Below are 20,076 nucleotides of genomic sequence, written 5' to 3'. Positions count from 1 at the left end.
TCTGTAGGTTGAAGATAATATTGCATTTGCTATATGACGATACCAATGTAATAATTTAAATTATTGTGCATTACTGTAGATGTAACCTTGTACCATATAATCGTATTTATTTGTAAAAATGCTTTCTTTATCGTTAAATTCTAAGTTTACAACTAGTTTTCTATCATTTACATAAAAATCTCCGCCGTTATTTAAAATTTAGAGCAGTACCAGTCTACAGTTTCTTCATCAAATAAAAGAATCTGTTTCCGAATGTAAAATAGTATCGTATCCTACTTTATAATATTGTCGCTACATATTTTCGAGATTAGAACTTAAAAGAAAAGTGGATGATTTACACAAAATGAATTGTAATATTGGAATTTTGTAGCAGTAGTTGTAGACGAAATTGCTATTGCGTACAATAGTTAATATCTGACTAATTTTATTATGACAATTATTTACAATCGCTTGAGAATACAGCATGGAAATAACCTGGTTAAATCTTGCATTATTAAGGTACACTTTTATTGAATGCTATAATAACTAATTCTTAATTATAATGCAGAGATATGTCTCGTAATTTAATCCAAGAAATACCACAAAAGGCTGGTCTGGGAATGCCTCACCTTAGTATCGCGTATGTGAATAAGAGTATTTTAGACCGTATTACAATATCGATCAAGTGATGATATGACAGTTGCTGTCTTAGGAAATGAAAAGATACGGAGCAAACTATTATGTTAATTATCCAATTATGCCATCTTAAGTTCAATGGTAAATTCTTTTAGACTATTCTCTAGTACGAATCATAGAGGTTTGGCCTTTACTACATTCCAGAATATGGCTAATCTGACAATTCTGTAAGTATGACTTTTAATTATTAAAGCTTGATTTAAAACTTAAGCCTTTAGAATTCTATAGTTGTCATTGATGGTCTAGTATCGATTCTTTTAGGCTGCTTCACTGTATTTGAACCTTTGATAGATTTTATGCCATCTATTGAAATTCAATGGCATATATTAGAAAAAAATAATTCTATGCCTTTACATATTGTATTTTGTAAGAGACGATAATATATTTTCATCATCTATTACGTAACTACTAATGTGAAATATATTCCAGTATTACGTAGATGTATGTAATAATAGCATTAAGCGTTTGACTTACTCTGGAGTACATCTTAGTCGAATTGTGAACTAGGATTAAGGGCCTTCAATTTTTACTTAGTTAAAATACAAACTAAGGCGAATAAAAAAGTAGCCTTTAAAACAGATAAGAAACTAAAAGTGGCAGTTATGTTGTATTCGTAGTGATAATGTCTTGATTATAATACAGCAACTACCTGTTAGATAAGTTCAATTATCAATGCAAGTATAGTAAATTTTATTAATTTTTCAAGCGAATTGACAATGGGATATATTCACCATCTGGATTGTGGGATTATTAAGCTTTTACCAAGGCTTGAAAAACTGTAAGCTAATAGCTACAATACTACTAATGCAGATATATCGAAATAACGGATGTTTTTATAATATTTAATCGTTTATCTATCATTATAAACAAAGAAAAATATCCATATTAGAAATTTATCGATAGCTCTAATGCTAAAAGTTATTAAACATTAATTTCAAAGTATAAAATTTGTTTACAAGGTAAAATGATTTTGATGATCGTATAATTCTTAATTTCTTTTACGGTATCAAATAATCATATAAGTAATTCCAGAAATCTGATTTGTAGATTTTGTAATAAAGTAGTAAATTTAGATTTTTGTTTCATCATTTTAAATTTACAGTTCGCTTCAAAACAGTCACATTTACACAATATGTGATCAAGCGTTCAAAGAACTTGGTACACTAACCGATTTGTAAGTAATATTGTCAAATACCTTTATTTTACTACTAATCTAGATTCAGGAAAGGTGCGATGAATTTTCTAATGTCATAAAATTAAAACAATTTAAAGCATAGTAAGATATGTTTTCGACAAATACACTTGCATTATACAGCGGAATGAATAAACATCATAAGTATACCCAAACTAGCAAAATTCCGTATTACGCTGTAAGAATTTCTCAGTCAGCAATATTATTTACTGAAATTACCGTAATATCGAGTACGACACCTGCTCTTACGACGAAATTAGTGCGTAGGAAGATGTAATAAACTTATAAATTATTAATATGTCATACCATTTAAAGTAGATGTTATTTTGTAGCTTAAATGCTATGATGCTGTGCGAATCAATTCCCAAATTAGCGTAGATCTTAAGCATTAATTAATAAGCTGATCATGGTTACCACCGTATATTATTAATTTATTTATTTTAAAATTTATATCCTTAGGAATCTATTATGGGTATTACACTAGCACATGTATTTTCTCCAACTAATGAAAAGTTTACAGAGAATAATAATATCATTTCGTTTTGATGCATTTCAGGAATTTATCCAAGAACAAAATCAAGGACATTAGCAATATGACATTTTATGGCTTGTATTCTTTAAAAACAATGTAAGAACGAATTTTTCAAGATTACACGATTTACGAGCACAATCAACTTTTCGGATAGAAATATTGTTTAGCCATTTTGTAATTTAATAATGGTAAACGTAAATAAACGGTAAAGAATTATAGATAACGTTATTCTTATACATTCTTCTTATATTCTGATAATACTTGGGTCATAGCTGGTTAGAATCGTCTAATATCATTTATTGATTCCTAAATAAATATGCATTTGTCAAGGTGCAAATGCACCTTCAATAGTAGTATAGATTAAGTATTTGTTTAGTAGATTTCTTCCTATGTAGGTTTGGTCAACTAAGCTTTATGATTGACTCGTAATTGCAAATATTGCTCCTTAGCAATTGATTTTTGTAGCTTTCACGAGAATATAGCGTTGGCTGTATTAGTTGGAATAAAGTAGAAGTAGCTCGAAGTTGTGAAGTTTACCGTTGTGATTGCAGTCTAGAGGGTAGTTCCAGACCTAAGCTAAAATAGTAATTGACTGTAGCAATCTAGAAGAGCAGAATACTTTTTATTTTTTTATCTAGAGAGTAGTCCGTGGCAGCATTATATAGTTCACCTTGTTAATTGATTTAATAAAATGAAAATTATTTCGCTTAAATACAATTTATGAATTTAAAAAGCTTTCTCCATTACCTTGTCCTATTAGGAACTTAAAAGATAATATGATAGAGCAAGTACCAGAAAGCGCACTTGAAGGCCTTATTTCTCTGCAACATTTGTAAGATTTTCAAAGAGTACCAGCATGCTTTCACCTAATAACGCTTTAGGAATATAGATTTTTATACCTGAAAAATTCTTCGCTAAGATATATTTGCTGCATATTAGGAACTTAGATAATAATCGCTTTAAATCTATCAATGAAAACATCTGCTTTGGTTCAAGGCGGCTAAAAATCCTGTGAGTTTGTTAATATAGATCTAAAGGGTGCAATTAGAGTCTTGATGTCTGTGTTCATATTTTTGTAAATGATATAAAGTATGACCATAGTTTAATCTATTTGTCTTTCTCAAAGCATTAACTTAGCAATAATGCTATACTCTTGATATAAGATTTTGTGATAACTGCTACTACCATCTCAACTATAGATAGGCATAAATAATTAATAATTAAACCTTTATTATAGGCCTAAGAATAAAAATTGAACTTAAATGTTTTTATAAACATCTTAATTCTTATCTATACCGTATGATGTAGGTTATATGTATGTAACTGTAAACCATAATTATAAGGCTTACCATGTAAAATTTGATTTTGTACTTTTACAGATCCATTAATGAAAATTATATCAAGCATGCTAATTTTGGAGCCTTAAGAGAATGTTTAATTAGTTTGAATACTTTGTAAGTTTCCGTACCTTTATCCTGAGATTATTGTCTAATTAGGCCAAAAATTTGCTACAATTCCATTAATTAAAAATTCGTTAATTTATAATAAAATTTGCCTTTACTATTTTGCACTTTAACAGATTACTACAAAAAAACATGATTTCATTCCTAAATGTAACATCACTATCAAATATGTATGCATTGAGAACATTGTAAGTCCTCAATAGCATCAACTTAAAGGAAGCATTTCTAATAAAAGAATATTTTTAAACATGTTATAAATAACTGCTTATATCCTGCTTTGATATAAACCATGGTTTCATATATCAAAAATGTTGTGTAATATGTTTCAGAAATATGGAGGGAAATCAAATTTTTACCATTCATTTGGATGCATTTACTTCCGTCAAACCGCTTCCTAGATTATATTTTGTGTAAGAATTAAATATATTATATGTTCATATCAGTATTTCGTAGAAAAATATAAAGTAAAATCGTCAGTTTAGTACGGTAAGTAATCTATTATTAGCACTCTACAGGTTATTGGCTGCCAAATAAGTATGCAGGGTCAGAGGTTTAATTACATTATACGTTTTTGGTGAAGATCTGTCGTAGCTAACGATGGCTCATGTTTATAGAATTAGTGATAATAAAATATTTAGAGAGCCGGAACCTGTTAGCTTTTTCATCTTTTATGCAAAAGCTGGCTAGAAATACTTCGAAGATGTAGTTTTGAACAATATTTATGTCAAAGAATTAAAAGAAAAATTTTTAATCATAATTTCTACAACAAATAGAAATTTAAGAAATAATCCGATATCAGATATATCCCCAGATGCATTTACAGTCTTCAGTAATGCTCAAGTGCTGTGAGTACAAAATGTTTTGACAGATTATCAAAGCAAATGTTAGAAAAGGCATCATTTTCAAGACAAAATCTCACGTAATGAATCTTCAATTAACAATTAAGATTGATAAGTCAGGAAAAAAGCAATGAAAGAGCTTTATCAGCATTGAAGAAGTTGCAGCGCTTGTAAGTATCAATTAGCTTATGACTCTATTTCAAGTAAATCTCTGTCTCATATACATTAAAATTAATTGCATAAAAGTTAGAGCTGCCGTTTTATGAAATTTCTTGATGTTTTAAACTTGCTTCTAAGCTGAGATTGCTACCATACATTCTATGAAGACATTATCAATAACCGCATAGATAAAGGCCTGCTGTTACAAATGTTTAATAAAATGGACTAAATTGTTTGTTTCCAATCTAGATACATTAACCCAAGTCATGTAGATTCTGCCTATACCTTTAGTCAGAATCCATTATTATCTTGGATGTAAGTTCAGATATGAAACGTTGAGCAACACGGTATCCATGGTTTTTAGTAGAATATTGAAGCAGAGTGTCACATATTTATTGACAAAACGACAAGCTAATACTTCCTATTCAAATTTTAATAGCGCATAATACGTTATCCGAGCATTTAATTCAACTCGAATGCAATCTATTCACTTATTGCTATGATGTCTTGTGCAGTACAAGTTGAAATTATGACTAATTAACGTAATATTAATTGCTTAGTATCATAACAAATGCACAAAATACATCCTTTACGATTAAAAGGACCAGATTTGAAGGATTAATCAACTTAAAGCGACTGTAAGTGTACAAGAGATGAGGAAAATATATATTTATTATTATAATGCTATCATGATTTACAGAGTAATTTAACCAACAAAAGTCCTTATTTTTTTTGTATGATTACTAACGAAACATAATTAAGGAAAAAATGTGTTAAGAGTATAAAATTTTATTTGGTATTAGCATTAAAATACTGAACAATTTGTCTATAGGGCGTTAAATTACAATGGAATTCAAACAATTAGCAACAATAGCTTTCCTCATCTACCATTGCTAGGATACCTGTATGAAAATTCTTTTATAATTTCATTAATATTTCGTAATTGGACAGTCAGTTTCAATTTAATGATAAAATAGCTAAAGTGAAATGCATTGAGGGTTGTTGATTTTTTATTTAAGATTGTTGTTTCTCTAGCTAAATAAGTAACCTTAATGTAAAATACATATAGACTCCAGACGAACTGATGTACAATTCTTAGTCAGTTAGGGTCGAACGCTATCAGTTTCATCGAGACGCACAGCTTCGAGAGGATGCCCACGCTACAGACCTTGTAAAACATACTTATATTACTTAAACTAGAAAATATATCTAAATCTTAAGTTTGCTATCATAAAGTTGCTCTAATATACTTGTTTAGAACTATTTATTCTCTCTAAAATTCCATAACATTCAGTTTAAATAGATTAGGATAATCAGTATCTATTAGAAAATTATCGGTATATATGTATTATGGTAGGATAGGAATGTAACTAGATCAAGTAGACTTGCCATAGATATTTAATACCTGTTGCAATACCAGTCTTAGCTTATTAAAGCAATTTTATTAGCTTTATTAAAACTTTCCGTACCGTAGTTATTCCTAAGCGTACGAACGGAAATCGCAAAGTAATTCTATAAAATTATTCGAATGTATAAGATTTGTGATTGGACATAAATATCAGTTAAATTATCGCATTTCGTGTATTCATTTGCTATAATGTTGTGATTTTATTAGTTATGTACTGTTTCAACTCATTAAATTTGAGAATAATAATTAGCATTGCTACATCTTTATACTACCTTCCTATAGCAATGCTTCTGGCTGAACCTTGTGATAAATTTTTCTGAAACTACGAACCGAAATCCTTTCTGCAACTGATTTACATTTTTTTTCAGATCGCTTGAAAGAAACTATCTAGTAAACGTTACAGTTGGCCAATTCAAGTCGCTTGGAAACCTAAAATTATTGTAAATTTATAATATAGCAGATAACTGGAAAGTGCATGCGTAAATATTAGATTCATAATCGTATTAAGTTAGCATTCTATAACTCTACTGAGTGTATGAGCTTGCGCGCTTGTTTATTTCGTATTAGATCGTTAAAACTAAATCTCATCGAAAATATCCAAGAATACGCTTTCCAAGATTTAATAAATTTACAATTTCTGTAACTATCAATTACAAGTTATTATAAGCTTATGATCGAGATATTGCAACTATAGACTTTTTCTAAAAAATGGACTGTAAGGTTAGGGTAATAAAGAATCATAAAGTGATATTTTTAATGTCCTGTTTTGGATAGATTTTTGGAAATGAACAAGTTGTCTGTTATCCGAGAGAAGACTTTTGTTGGCCTAAATAGATTGCTAGAGTTGTAAGCTGATAATATCATACAATTTTAATTTCGAAATACAACTTCAGTCTTTATTATGTTTAATAATTAATTACAGCTTTCATTGAACCAATATTACTGCTCAATGATAGTAAGGTAATTACTGTATATTAGCTTTCTAGTAATTGAGGCTATTATACGTAGGCATATCGATGGAAATCGGATAGAACGGATAAGCTTTGGCTGCTTCGAAAACTTTCGTCATTTATTTTTCTTGTAAGTATCTCTAATAACAATATAAACCCTCATGTAGGATTATTACATTTTCCCTTCTGTTACAGTTTATCATAGTTTATATTTCTGGAGACAATACCATTATGTTACAAGTACAGCTCTTAACTACAATTCTCTACCAGTCTAATCAATATTTCATTAGTAAAATGGCCCATCAAAGGAATCTATTACCTAAACAGTTTTAAAAATTTATTTCAGTTCTACTCTTATAATATTATATCAGCATAGCTAGTCATATGGTGTTGTAAGCGACAGCTCATAATAATTTTATGACTACGATAGCCCAGAATCGAATGTTACTCTGATTTTTCAAATACATGCTACAAATTTTAGATATGCTGACCTTATTGAGTAATAATTTTAGAAATTTTGCCGAAAATCCTCTAAAAGAATTTATAACATCAGAAAAAAGTCTAAGAAAGAGACCATTTCCTTATACGACCACCTTGTTTGTGCTATAATTAAAATTTTTTTGATAAAAGTACCTTTCCTGCAAATGGATTTATTAAAAAAATTGTAACGTGTTTATCTCTTATTAAAATTATGGAATAGGCAATGGAGTGGCACAAGCTTAGGCCCAGATAATTTCAAATACGCCGAGAGTCCAATAATAGTTGGATTGTTAGTATATTATCTTATGACAGCAAAGTAGATTTCTTTTGATTCAGTTAAATTAAGTTTAACATTCTTATATAAGGAAAATATTAACGCAATTTTATTAATGCTAATTAAAATGAGAAGAACTAGTCCTACTACAATATTACAAATAATCACTGTGCTTTAATAGTAAGATAAATATATTCATTTTGATACTAACGATATAATTAATAGTTATATAATTAGCATTACTTTGATATTTTCGTTATAAAGATTGGCATTACTCATATGGTTTGCAAATTATATAGCTCTCACAGTAGTACATGTTGTATACTAAAACCAGCGGAAATTTTTGTGGTAGTTCTTGATGTTAAATACAAAGATTATGCAAATTTGATTTGAGTTCTTAAAACAGAACCACTGTAATTTATTAAGTGTATCCTAAAATCAACAAGGAGCAAGGATAGCTATAAGAATTCTACTAGGTTTATGATATCCAATTTATAAGTTTAGCTATTTATGACATCTTCGTTTTACGTAATGGTTCTCAATAAAATCGAGAAATTGTTAAAAGGAACAATAGATAGAAATTACTGTTTCAGCGAATCAGTAAATTTCTTCATCATTTATGTTGCCGTACTGTTGTGATTTAATGAACACTGGCCATATTTCTGTGTTTTCGAAATAGTCTTCTCTAATGAAATGACAATATGACTAAATTTAGGCTTTGCTCACATTGTGGTATCCGAGAAATTAAACCAGAGCACTTTCAGAAGCTGCAAACAATTCAGGCACTGTAAGTGATTATTTTTTGAGTATATGGTATTATTTAAACTATAAGTAAGTTTCGAATTAGGTAATTACTGTAGATCTTTGCTTGTGGAAATTACTAGAGTTGGTAAAGGCCTTCTTATTAAGCAATTAATTTTGACGGTAAAATTAGATTGTATTACAACTTTTGATTCTCCTAAATTTTTAGGCAGTTAGGGAAAAATTTAATAACCTCGTTACCAAATGATTTATTCCGGAAACTATCGGATATTTTCTATGTGTAAGGCGACTGTTAAATTATCTAATAACGCTATATAACTTGGGATTTAATAATATTTCTGACACTTATTTATATATTGACTTTGTATGAATAAGTAATTGCTATAGAAAGAAATATTTCTAGGAAACTTTCAAGCTACATTTATGAAATACTAGTAGATTGTGAAACTAATTCTCGATATTAACTAATACTGGAAATGCAGAGTTGAAAGTACAATTCTGTAAATTTTTTATTAGTATGGTAACTAAAAGTAATTTGCAATAGGGATTTTTCTTTGAACGGAATTTCCGAATTAGACTTTGCAATGTTTTCTTCTCTTAAAACGAATTCCTTCATGTACGTAAGCATTTATCAACTTATAATATAATTATAACTAATTAACTTTTAGAGTTGTTACCTCGAAGTCGGTTATGATAGTTTAGTCGAAAAATAAACGCTGCTATTGCAAAAGGATTGAATAATAAATTAGCGCGTAAGATTTGGTTCAATCAAGTAAAGGCTAAGTTTATATACTGTACAAATGAGCAAATGAAGACTATTACTATTCCTAATCCGATATTTTTAATATTTTATAACTTTATTTTGTAAACTGTAATAGTGGCCAAGATTATTTTTTTCTTACCCCATTTTCCACGTAAAATCTTAATATCCCAGAAATCCAACATGAAAATGTTCTATATAAGTTCAGCATAGTATCCTTCAACACATTATTCTTAGCTACTTGATCGAGTGAATTAACAGTTTCATAAGTTGTAGACAATTGGAAATCACTTTTATTGTACCGTATTGAAAGATATTAATTAGTGACCAAAGTATTTCACTTCCATATCAAGGACATATTTGGAGCACTTATTCGATAAAACAGCTATAATCTGAAAAGGATTTAAATTCCGTAGTTTAGTCTAGAGTAGATGTTTGTCCATTAAAGGTAAATGAGGACGAAAGAACAGCCAGCTTTTAATTTTGCTCATAAAGTTACAAAGCTTAGAACAGCAAGTCTTAAGATTGTCTTATTGCCAACAACTTTCACTACCCATAATATATTCTAGTTTGCAATGCGTGCTCAAGCCCATTTTTTAATTTCAACTAAAGGTTAACTGATATTAATCTGTTTATTTCAGAAATTTTTCCTACAACTTTATTCATTCACTTAAAAACTCAGATTCGAAAAAAAAATTGATAAAACGCCTGTGAGTATTTGATAATATGTTTTCAATAATAGTAATTGATTTCGTTCACGTCCATTTGTTACTTCGTAAGTAATTCTTAAACCATTCAATTTTCATTCATTTTAATTAGATTTCGTACATAAATATGTGATTAGATATATTTATGAAGGATATAGTCGGATTGATAAGTTTACACATTACTAACTCTATATTAAAATTTTGCCAATTCTAGTACAAGATAGATAGTTATACGGTATTCTAGTCCTTTCTATTCAGGTTAATTAGATATTTATAGTGTAACTGTTGGTAATAACTTTGTTAATGAAGATCGTTTACATACTCCTTTTTGTCGATTCGTAGATTATTTTCCGAAGTACATTGCTTACGAAATACAATCTATGTTCTTTTTGAAATAGCCTTCTACTAGGTAACAGAATTGGACGAATTGATGATGGATTCTTTTCCAAATTTCCATTTTTGTTTGAAGTGTACGTTTTAATTAGCCTACGTTTTAACTCTATAATTCAATTTAAAATGTTCGAAGTAGCGCTTTCTAAAAAGAAAAATATTTTTTATATACAAGTATACAAAATATTGATTTTGGAATTCTCAGTAATATACAGTATATGCCGACGACCATCTATTTTGTAAAAAGACACCTTATACCATAGTTTCAATACAACTTTGAAGACCTTCTACAAACTACCGAATTTTACCTAGTTAAATTATCTGATATATTATTTCCTTAGGTTTAATAAAATTGCAAGTGGTATCACGGAGGATAACTTGCATAGCGACGCAAAGAAATGATTATATTTCGGTTTAACAAACTAAATTACGATTCCATAAGTAGTTATTGCAGTTTGCTGCCCAGTGTCCAATAAAGAATTGTAGATCTAATTAATGACAACAGGTTTCGCTAGCTTCCTAAAGATCATACAGTATTTTTACAGTTTCATTATCGTCTATATGCACTAATAATACTGATACTTAAAATAGTGATGATCGCAACGTCAGATAGCAGAATATAGAATTCTGTGTCGATATTTGTTTTATGTTGTATATGCAAAAACACAATTATTGATTTCTTATTATGTAGCGTGCACGAATCTTCAATAGCTCAATCGAACTGAAGTAACAAAATTACGTCTCTACTGTATAATAACGTGATTATGATTGCTGTGATGGAACGGTGGAAATAGTTCCGGCTGTTATAAATCCTGTATCGATGTTTGCTTTATGCAGTGTTATAAAAACGCAATTATTAATTTCTTATTATGCAACGCTTGCAAACCTTCAACTGCTCAATCGAGATAAAACTACATGTTACGGAGCTTGATGTTCCTCGTATATAACTAGTAGTCAATTCACGATAGTCTATAGTAAGCCTGTATTGCACATTATATAATTTAACGTGAAAGATTAGCACCGGGATTATTGGTGTGACATATGAAATTGTATATAAGCTTGATTATTAATTTTTAATCTCAGTTCCACAGAGGCTAACGTAGAGTACACTGGTACTAATGTAAACGGGCTAGTAATAAATATATTTATTAACCTAAACCTATCGTTTTACTCGATTACTATAGTATAGGAATAAGTTAGTTTTCCCTCACTGAGGATTTTCGGAGTTAGTTGGAGAACTATAAGAGTAGATAGACTAGTTTAGGTATGATCACGAAAGTTGTTTTGTGACACTACAAAATTATGTTTCTGTAGTATAATAGTGTGATTATGATAGCTGTAATAAAGCCGCGATAGTAACTTAAATTATTATATATAGTATTATATCAAATTTATGACTACCAGTGTTAAAATTTTATATTATATCTTCTGTTTCTGAAAAGAGATTTATCATCAAATCGATTAGCAACTCTACCGAAGCATATATGCAATGGTACTCATTTGGAAAGACTGTAAGAAATTCTGTTATGAAAGGAATAAATTATGACAATATTTCACCAATATTAGAGAATATTCTCAACATTTTAATTAAATTTAAGCTATTATTATTGCTATTGTATAATATACTCATCAAAGCTCCTTGAAGAAGAATAGAATTGAAAAACTTAGTCGTCAGCAATTTTCCGAATGTTTACTTGTCAAAAACCTGTGAGTTAGTGCACTGTGCAATGTATATGTAAGATTGCATGTCCTTCGGCACAACAAATATATGTATTGTCAGCTTCTTATTTTGACAAAAGGAAACATGGCGGTACTTATCATATCTTGGGTGTGCCAATATTACTTTATAATAAGTGTACAAAACCGTAGTTACTTATTTTAGACTATTTTTATGTTAATTTAATAAATTATCATTTAAAAGTCTTCAAATTGCCCTGAGATAAATATCCATGATCGAGAGAACTTATAATGTCGCTACAAAACTAGCCAAAATCTTTGTAGTACCCTGATGCAGATTAGACAACCTAACAGATATTTTCATCCGTAGGTCGTTATCTTTCAACAAAATATCGATTCTAGAGCCTGGAACTTTCAAAGACATGAGGTCGTTAAATATAGTGTAAGTAAGGATACTTGAACTCAGGAGAAACATAGTCTAATTATGGATATAATTATCAATTTAATTTCTCATTTTTATTGCAATTAATTGTTTAGCTTCACCAAATTAATCGTGATAGTTATTTAGAATATTTCTGTACTTTATCTATAGTGAGTTTCATAAAATTTCTAAAGCATCACGCATAAATAGGTATTTTATTTGTCTGAAGATGAAGAGATGCTACAGTACTGATATGCTAGCAGTTGCTAGGGGTAATTTTTAGAAAAAATTGTATTTGTGAAATAAAGTGTGTCGTGACTTGGACTAGAATGGCATTCTTTAACGATCCGATATTTTTACAGCAATGCTAAGCTGTAAACTTTTCCTAAATGAATTTGAAAAGTATTCGCTTAATTTCAAAATCCATTCAGTCATATGAAATCATAAACCTTATCATTCAATATGATTAATGGAAGGTGATTTTTAGGAAACTCTTGACCGATATCAGTCCATGATTTTGTTTACTTACAATTTTATGTCTAGGAGGTTGACGAGCAACTTTATAGAGTATCTTGGGCTGAATACTTTCTCGCCATTTGCACCACTGCACTTGTAAGAAATAGGGTAGTCGGCTAATGAATCACATGAATAGCAAAGTTAGATTTATAATCATTAGTATTACCAGTAAAAACAATCATTTATTCCTAATATATAATTGAAATTTCTTGCTTTGATTGGAAATTTGTCAAATTTAGAACTTAATATAAAATGCTATCGCACGGGTATCAAATACTGACTAAGATAACGAAGAACTTCTATTCAAATAGGACTTTAAGCAATAACAAACTAAATAGTATTCATGAAAGAGCTTTCGGTATAAATTCTTCAATATCGCACTTGTAAGTATGATCACATGATTCATAGATATTCTAGCAGGTGATGATACTACGACTGATATAATCTACTAATCTGCATATGTTGGCAAATCAACAATAATTTGAAAAATGAAGGTTTTTGGTTGGGAATCAACTGAAAAAAATTCCTGTTGATCTTTTCGAAAATACTATAATTTTAAAAGAACTGTAAGTTTATTAGAACCTGTATAAATTAGTTCATTAACCTTATAATTGAGGCTCTTGTTATTTGCATTAATCTAAGCTGGTTATAATCGAACAGCTGTTTGCATTTGGATGAATTGTTTGATTGATTGAATGATACAAAAATGAAAGTACTAGTGGTTATTTTAAGCAATTATTCGAATTTTTCACGATATGTAGATATTTTCTGTTGCAATCAGCCATTACTTAAAGACGATATAATACTGTTATATTTAGGGCTATAAATTTAACGATTAATTGCTCCTTCTCTAGGGATCTAGCTTCTAATAAATACTCTGATATTCCTGATTTTGCTTTTGTAAAATTAATTAGGCTGCAGAAATTGTAAGGAATATTTTTTGATATAATAAACATATTTTAATCGAGTTCTTATAGCTAAATCGAAAGTTGATAAACTTAATTTTAATGCTTTGAATGTATAATAAAATGATATAATACCAAAGGGCGATTGGAGGTCGTTACTTAACCCGGTTGAAAGAAAAATCGTTTAGGCAGCTTCCATTTCTCGAGGAACTGTAAGATTTATCGCAGTGTGCACAGTTACTATACTATATGAGTAAAAATCTGAAGGTTTTAAATATCTGAATTTATTTAATGTTTTTTATCCTGATTATAGATACATGAATAATAATCCTAACTTGCAATCTATTGATTTACGTCTCTTTAGCCATTTCAGATCTCTTCGGACATTGTAATAATCTTTTTTCTTGCTAGTCATCGTTTACAATATTTCTGGTGTTAGCTTCTGCTTAGTATAAACCAGTTTTATGCCAAAAATGATATCGCCTATGAATATCAAACATCATGTACATAGCCAAGTTCATAATTTGTCGCTTCGTAGGAAAATGAAACACTGCCAATTTAACAAGTCCATAATCAATGCCGCTTTATTTAAAGAGCTTGCTCATATCCAAGAATTGTAAGTAAATCTTTTCAAAATAACTAGAGCAATTGAAACAAACCTTAATTTTATTTCCATAAAAAATTGGCGATTGATATACAAATAATAAAATGGAAATAAGTTAATTAATATCAATGGATTAAAAACTCTATCGTGTAGTTATATATTTAGCAGCGCATGTATAAGATCGCTTTAATCATATAAGCGAAAGTGAAATCTGCAAACTATTCCATTTTTAGAAGTGGGAAATGATGTTGATACACTACTGTATCCTGTGTTGGTCTTTGTATAACTGTTGCTCACAAATAAAGTTACGTTTTGTGATACCTTTACTGTAGAATCACATAATATCTACCATATTAAATTTTTTAAAATTATGCGCAAGAAGCCATCGTTATCTTACACATCTCGGCATTTAAAGAATAGAAAATCATGTAAAATCACTTACTGGTTTACATAAAAGTGACTCTTGTCTATTTTATGTTACAGATATCTAGATAGCAATAATTTGTCAGGGGTTAATCTGAGTTTGATCACAAACCTAGTCAATATGATAAGCCTGTAAGTATATAATTATAAATTACAAAGTATCCGTCAATTCCTTTGCTACGAGTTCCTATACAATTATCTTACTGGTAATTTCCAATTTATTGGAAATTGTATTTAATTATTGAAATAGTCAATTCATCGTTCTGTAGTAATCAATATCAAATCACTGGCTTATTAACAACCTATAAGTAAATTCTTTATTATGGATATTAACAATTCAGTATTACTTACTGCTTTACTATAAATTATGCATTCATAATTTATAAACATCTTAACCATAGTACGTTTATGTTTTTCATATTATAAGTAGCACATATTAAAATTAATGCATACCAGATTTCTTAGCATACATAAAATTAAATCGCAACCTTTAGGGGTCTAAGTTATTCCAACCTATCAGCTGTCGATTTGGTCCCGATATTTTCGGAAAGAAAACAATTTTTTGAACTGTAGAGTATTTTCAAACTCTTTATTGAGAAATTATATAACAATTAATGATAAATGACGTGGTGGGGTAAATTGGTCTAATACTAATAAAATTAATTACATCCAATGTTAACAGAATTTTAGGTGGCAATGACCTTGATCAACTTTCGGAAAATATACTACGGAAATTATACCGAACTAGACATCTGTAAGTTTTAAAATATTGACTTATCGATTTTTTCTAGTTATTTTAGAAGGAGTACTACAAGCGGTAGCGTATACATAAATATTCGTAACTTCTTATAACTTTCATATTGAAGCGAATTATCAGATTGTGAACTCAAGTCTATTGGCTTAGGAGGTATTTCGCCTTTAGCCAATATCAATCGATTGTAAGGCGTACTTCTAATACTTCCTTTATAATTTTTTAAATAAATTGATAGCAATCTTTTAGACCTTTTATGTTATTTAATTCAGATAAAATAGAGAACAGTCTTGAATACTGTCACAGATTAGATAAAATCACATATGTATACTATATAAGATTTTAATATTTAATTGTTATATTTGATGTAATAAAGACCAATTTTTGCCAAGCGATAGAATTCAAAGTGTGCCATTAAATTACTATCGCTTTCTTGATGCAATCCTTTCTATTTAGGAATTTCGATAAAAATCAGCTTCAAAATACTGATTATTTCTCCTTGATAAAATTATCAAACTTGAAAAAGCTGTAAGTGTATCTATAATCACTCAATCAAGTTTTTCGATTCTTGACCATAATTTGAAACATAACTCCATGCTTTTATTTTAGTTTAACCATAATGATTAAATTTATTTCGAATATCTTATGCTAATAAATGCTCTATTAAAAATGATTTTGACATAGGCTTCTTAATAGAAATAATATAACTGATATATGTACAACTCCTGACGCTGCATCTTCAAATTTGGAACTTTTGTACGTGTAAATCTACCTATTAAAAGATATGCTTAGTTCTACATTGATGTAACATTTATTTTTATAGAATATTAAATTGATCATAAGGTATTAAACAAATTTAGCTAACGAAATCGAAAATATACCTGTTTAGGAGTGTCGACGATAATAACATCGTGACGCTTGGACCATACTGTTTAGCGGGGTTTAAAAAATTACGACAACTGTAAGAAAATTATTTTAATCAAGAATAGTAGATAATAAATTGCAATGTATTTATTGCCTGACGAAATCTCCGATTTATCCAGTCTAATAATGATTAAATACCCTACGATTACTGCTCGAAACTTTAAGAATTCAAAACTAGTGAATAGAGAAGTTTCTTGGTATTTATTACCTGGAGAAATCGCTATTTTATTGACCATAAAAATGATTACACATTCAAATCTACTAAGTTTGTGGCTAGTTGAGATTTTAATCGACTCTGTATCCTTGCAATTTCATTTTCACAGAAACATAAAAAACAATCCTTTGATTCAATTCTCCAGATATTCATTAATTGGAGCTGGCGAAATAACGGATCTGTAAGTGTTACAGTGTTATATACTGTATTACAGTAGAAATATCTATGTTAGGATAATTCTGTTAGACTATCCTTATTTAGTTAACTTCTAATTTGGATATACTGTGTTTTAATATAGCACTGACTTTTTATGACAGTGACACTTATACACATACTGAAATTAATAGTTATAATAGGAAATACAAATCATCTACTTACAGTTCCAATCATTGTGATTGTAATTTACTTATGGTAGATTGCAAATTATCATGGAAATGTTCCGTGATAGGACATATCGTAATCTGACTATTCTGTATTAGTCATTACATGTCTATGTTCGTAAATACTGTTGTCTGCATTAAGGGAGCAGTAGCTAAAATTAATATCTAATTCAGTAAATGATTCCAATGTTAATTGTATTAACTATGACTCATGAGCTATTGAGGAATAGTATATAAATGCAGTATATCGTGTAATAAAGTGAATTCTCAAACTTAGTGTTTAACGTAAAATACGAGGCGTCTAAGTCTTTGTATAGTCTGCTAGTTGAGCAAAAAAGTGTTTGTGATAGTGCAGATATCGTTCCTTGATACATGGTTCAAGGAATTGACTTATTGATCGTATATTGCGTTATCTTGTTGCAAAGCTGTTTTGTGACAGTAAGTAACCTAAATTCTATTCTTATTTAGCAATTATTATTAATATCATAGGTCAGTCAATAACCCCTGCCGCACAAAATAGAGTTCCATTACAGTACAGTATAGTGGATGCTTTAATTAAGCCATCCCTGCTTTAGTTCTGGGATCATAGGTTAATTATGAGTTTAATATCGTGCGACTTAAGAGATAAAAATGTCTCTTATATATTACTTGCTATCGATATATTTCAATCGACGTCATTTTTAACATCTTTCAATGCTTAAGTCATTTAAACTTTAAGAAACAAGCTTAAATATAGTATTTGATTAACTTCGAAAATTAATTTTCCTAGTAATGTGAAGGAAATGCAATTCTTAATGCAGATAGCCAAAGATGTTTCTATATATAATAGGCGTAACTTTGATTTTTAGATTTTCATCTCGAGAATATCTATGTTGCCATGCCCCAAAGACTATTAGTATATGCCGACCGTTACCTAATCAATTCAGCCTTTCAACGTGTAATGATATTTTATCACATGAAATATTACGAATTTTTATTTGGCTTGTTGGTATTCTATCTATCATTGAAAATATTTTATCCATTATGTGGCATGCAAGTGTTAAAATAAAGATGATACTATAGTCAGAGCACTAATTATTAATCTATCTGCTGCTGATTTATTGATGGGATTGTACTTAATTATTATCGCATCAGCTAACGTCTATTTTGCCGGACACTTTTCCCAATATCACGAAGTTTGGTTAAGGAGTCCATTTTGCTTAGTATCATCATTTCTTGTCTCAGTTTCGACGTTAATGTCAACACTCATTATGTTTATCATCACAGTAGACCGTTTTCTATTCTTAGTCTACCCATTTCATAACTATCGGTTGTCAAGGCGACTGGTTATATTCATTTTCGTTATATTTTGGTCAATTGCAGTTATGTTTGCGGGCATACCGCTACTTTATGGCAATAATCAGCCTCCATACAATCGTTTATATGCCACTAATGCTGTCTGCCTACCTGGTAATATCGAAAATCCAATCTTGCAATTATGGTTACTAACTTACTGTGGTGTCACATTCATAATCTGGATCATCATTAGCATTATGTATTTTACCATTATAATCGATTTAACTAAATCACGCAAAGCAGCCAGGCGGAAAATATCTACTTTGGAAAAAATTGTTCTTGCTAAAATGATTACAATAGTAGCTACTGATCTTATATGTTGGCTACCATTATACATTGTATTGATTCGTGGCATAGTTATATCTGAGTTGGAGACTCATTTATTAACATTTGTTGCCGTCTTATCTTTGCCTTTAAATTCATGTATCAATCCAATTCTATACACAATGTTTACTAAAACATTCATTGATCATACCATTACAATTATGAGAAATTTCATTTGCTGCTTTCGCATAACAGAATCGGAAAAAAGTAATAATCTGAAGAAAAATCAAGCGCATAGCTTTAATAGGCGTAAGTATTACGGTATTTATATATTCTATTAGCATTGACATAATTAGATGTACCCGTATTATCTAGCTGGACTTCTTGGAAAAATAAGGTTCTTTACTTATTATTACCATATATCAGCGCATTTCTACTGAATAGTCTTGCTGAAATATGGAAATTACATATTTTAAACTTGATACTGTGTCACACTTTTAGTATTTCCCGCAAAGTTATGTTACCATACAAAAACTATGTGAAACAAGGCAATAGTAATCATATCAGAATTACAACATAAGGTACTAGTAATTGTAGTTCGTCGCAGTATTGGAAAGTTGAGATCCACAATGTTTCAGAAATCTTTAGGCGATTTGGAATATAGACTCATACAAACAGTATCAATTTTCTGGTTTAACATTTTAAGAATTTGAATAAGCAATTATATGCGTACATTCCAGTGAATATTTCGATAGCTTACAGCAGTAAACTAGAAGAGTTATTTGATATTTCAAAACAAGAAGAATATTAAACGGAAAATGGCAGAATCCTGATTTTCTTTGTGTAGTGTTATTTGTAAATATCAGTAAACTCTATATCTGAAAATTATTTTCTTTACTTTTCTATTGAGAAATTATTTAAATAATTGTAGCTTAAATATTATTGCTTTATTTCGATTCAATATAGCAAGGTCTTAGCCGTAGGATAGTGTTAGTAAACTGGTGGTGATAGGTTCCAGCTATATTAAGTATGGTAATAATATGTGCACCTAAAAGGGATTTATATTTGTAC

At 29.4% G+C, this 20,076-nt stretch overlaps 3 protein-coding genes across 3 annotated transcripts; all 3 read left to right on the top strand.

Moving 5' to 3' along the window:
- Nucleotides 1–463: 463 nt before the first annotated feature.
- TRIADDRAFT_51261 (uncharacterized protein) lies at nt 464–9,447 on the top strand (the record flags this gene model as incomplete). Its single annotated transcript, XM_002108372.1, has 18 exons — nt 464–498; nt 548–619; nt 771–842; nt 1,778–1,849; nt 2,424–2,495; nt 3,160–3,231; nt 3,339–3,410; nt 3,779–3,853; nt 3,979–4,050; nt 4,636–4,707; nt 4,809–4,871; nt 5,110–5,175; nt 5,421–5,498; nt 7,043–7,114; nt 7,919–7,987; nt 8,688–8,759; nt 8,833–8,896; nt 9,403–9,447. The coding sequence occupies 18 exons, from the start codon at nt 464–466 to the stop codon at nt 9,445–9,447; spliced, it is 1,215 nt and encodes a 404-aa protein (XP_002108408.1).
- Nucleotides 9,448–12,690: 3,243 nt separating this feature from the next.
- TRIADDRAFT_51260 (uncharacterized protein) lies at nt 12,691–16,853 on the top strand (the record flags this gene model as incomplete). Its single annotated transcript, XM_002108371.1, has 10 exons — nt 12,691–12,710; nt 13,517–13,588; nt 14,060–14,131; nt 14,251–14,322; nt 14,649–14,726; nt 15,198–15,269; nt 15,820–15,891; nt 16,004–16,075; nt 16,345–16,416; nt 16,778–16,853. 10 exons carry the CDS (start codon nt 12,691–12,693, stop codon nt 16,851–16,853), a joined length of 678 nt encoding a protein of 225 aa, XP_002108407.1.
- A 1,632-nt stretch (nt 16,854–18,485) lies between these two features.
- TRIADDRAFT_18229 (uncharacterized protein) lies at nt 18,486–19,346 on the top strand (the record flags this gene model as incomplete). Its single annotated transcript, XM_002108370.1, has 1 exon — nt 18,486–19,346. A coding segment is annotated over one exon (861 nt), but the record flags the coding sequence as incomplete, so codon positions are not given.
- Nucleotides 19,347–20,076: the final 730 nt, after the last annotated feature.

The sequence above is a fragment of the Trichoplax adhaerens genome, genomic scaffold (assembly GCF_000150275.1).
Source record: "Trichoplax adhaerens TRIADscaffold_1 genomic scaffold, whole genome shotgun sequence".
In the NCBI taxonomy this organism is placed as follows: domain Eukaryota; kingdom Metazoa; phylum Placozoa; class Uniplacotomia; order Trichoplacea; family Trichoplacidae; genus Trichoplax; species Trichoplax adhaerens.
This window is presented reverse-complemented; position numbering and strand designations above follow the sequence as displayed.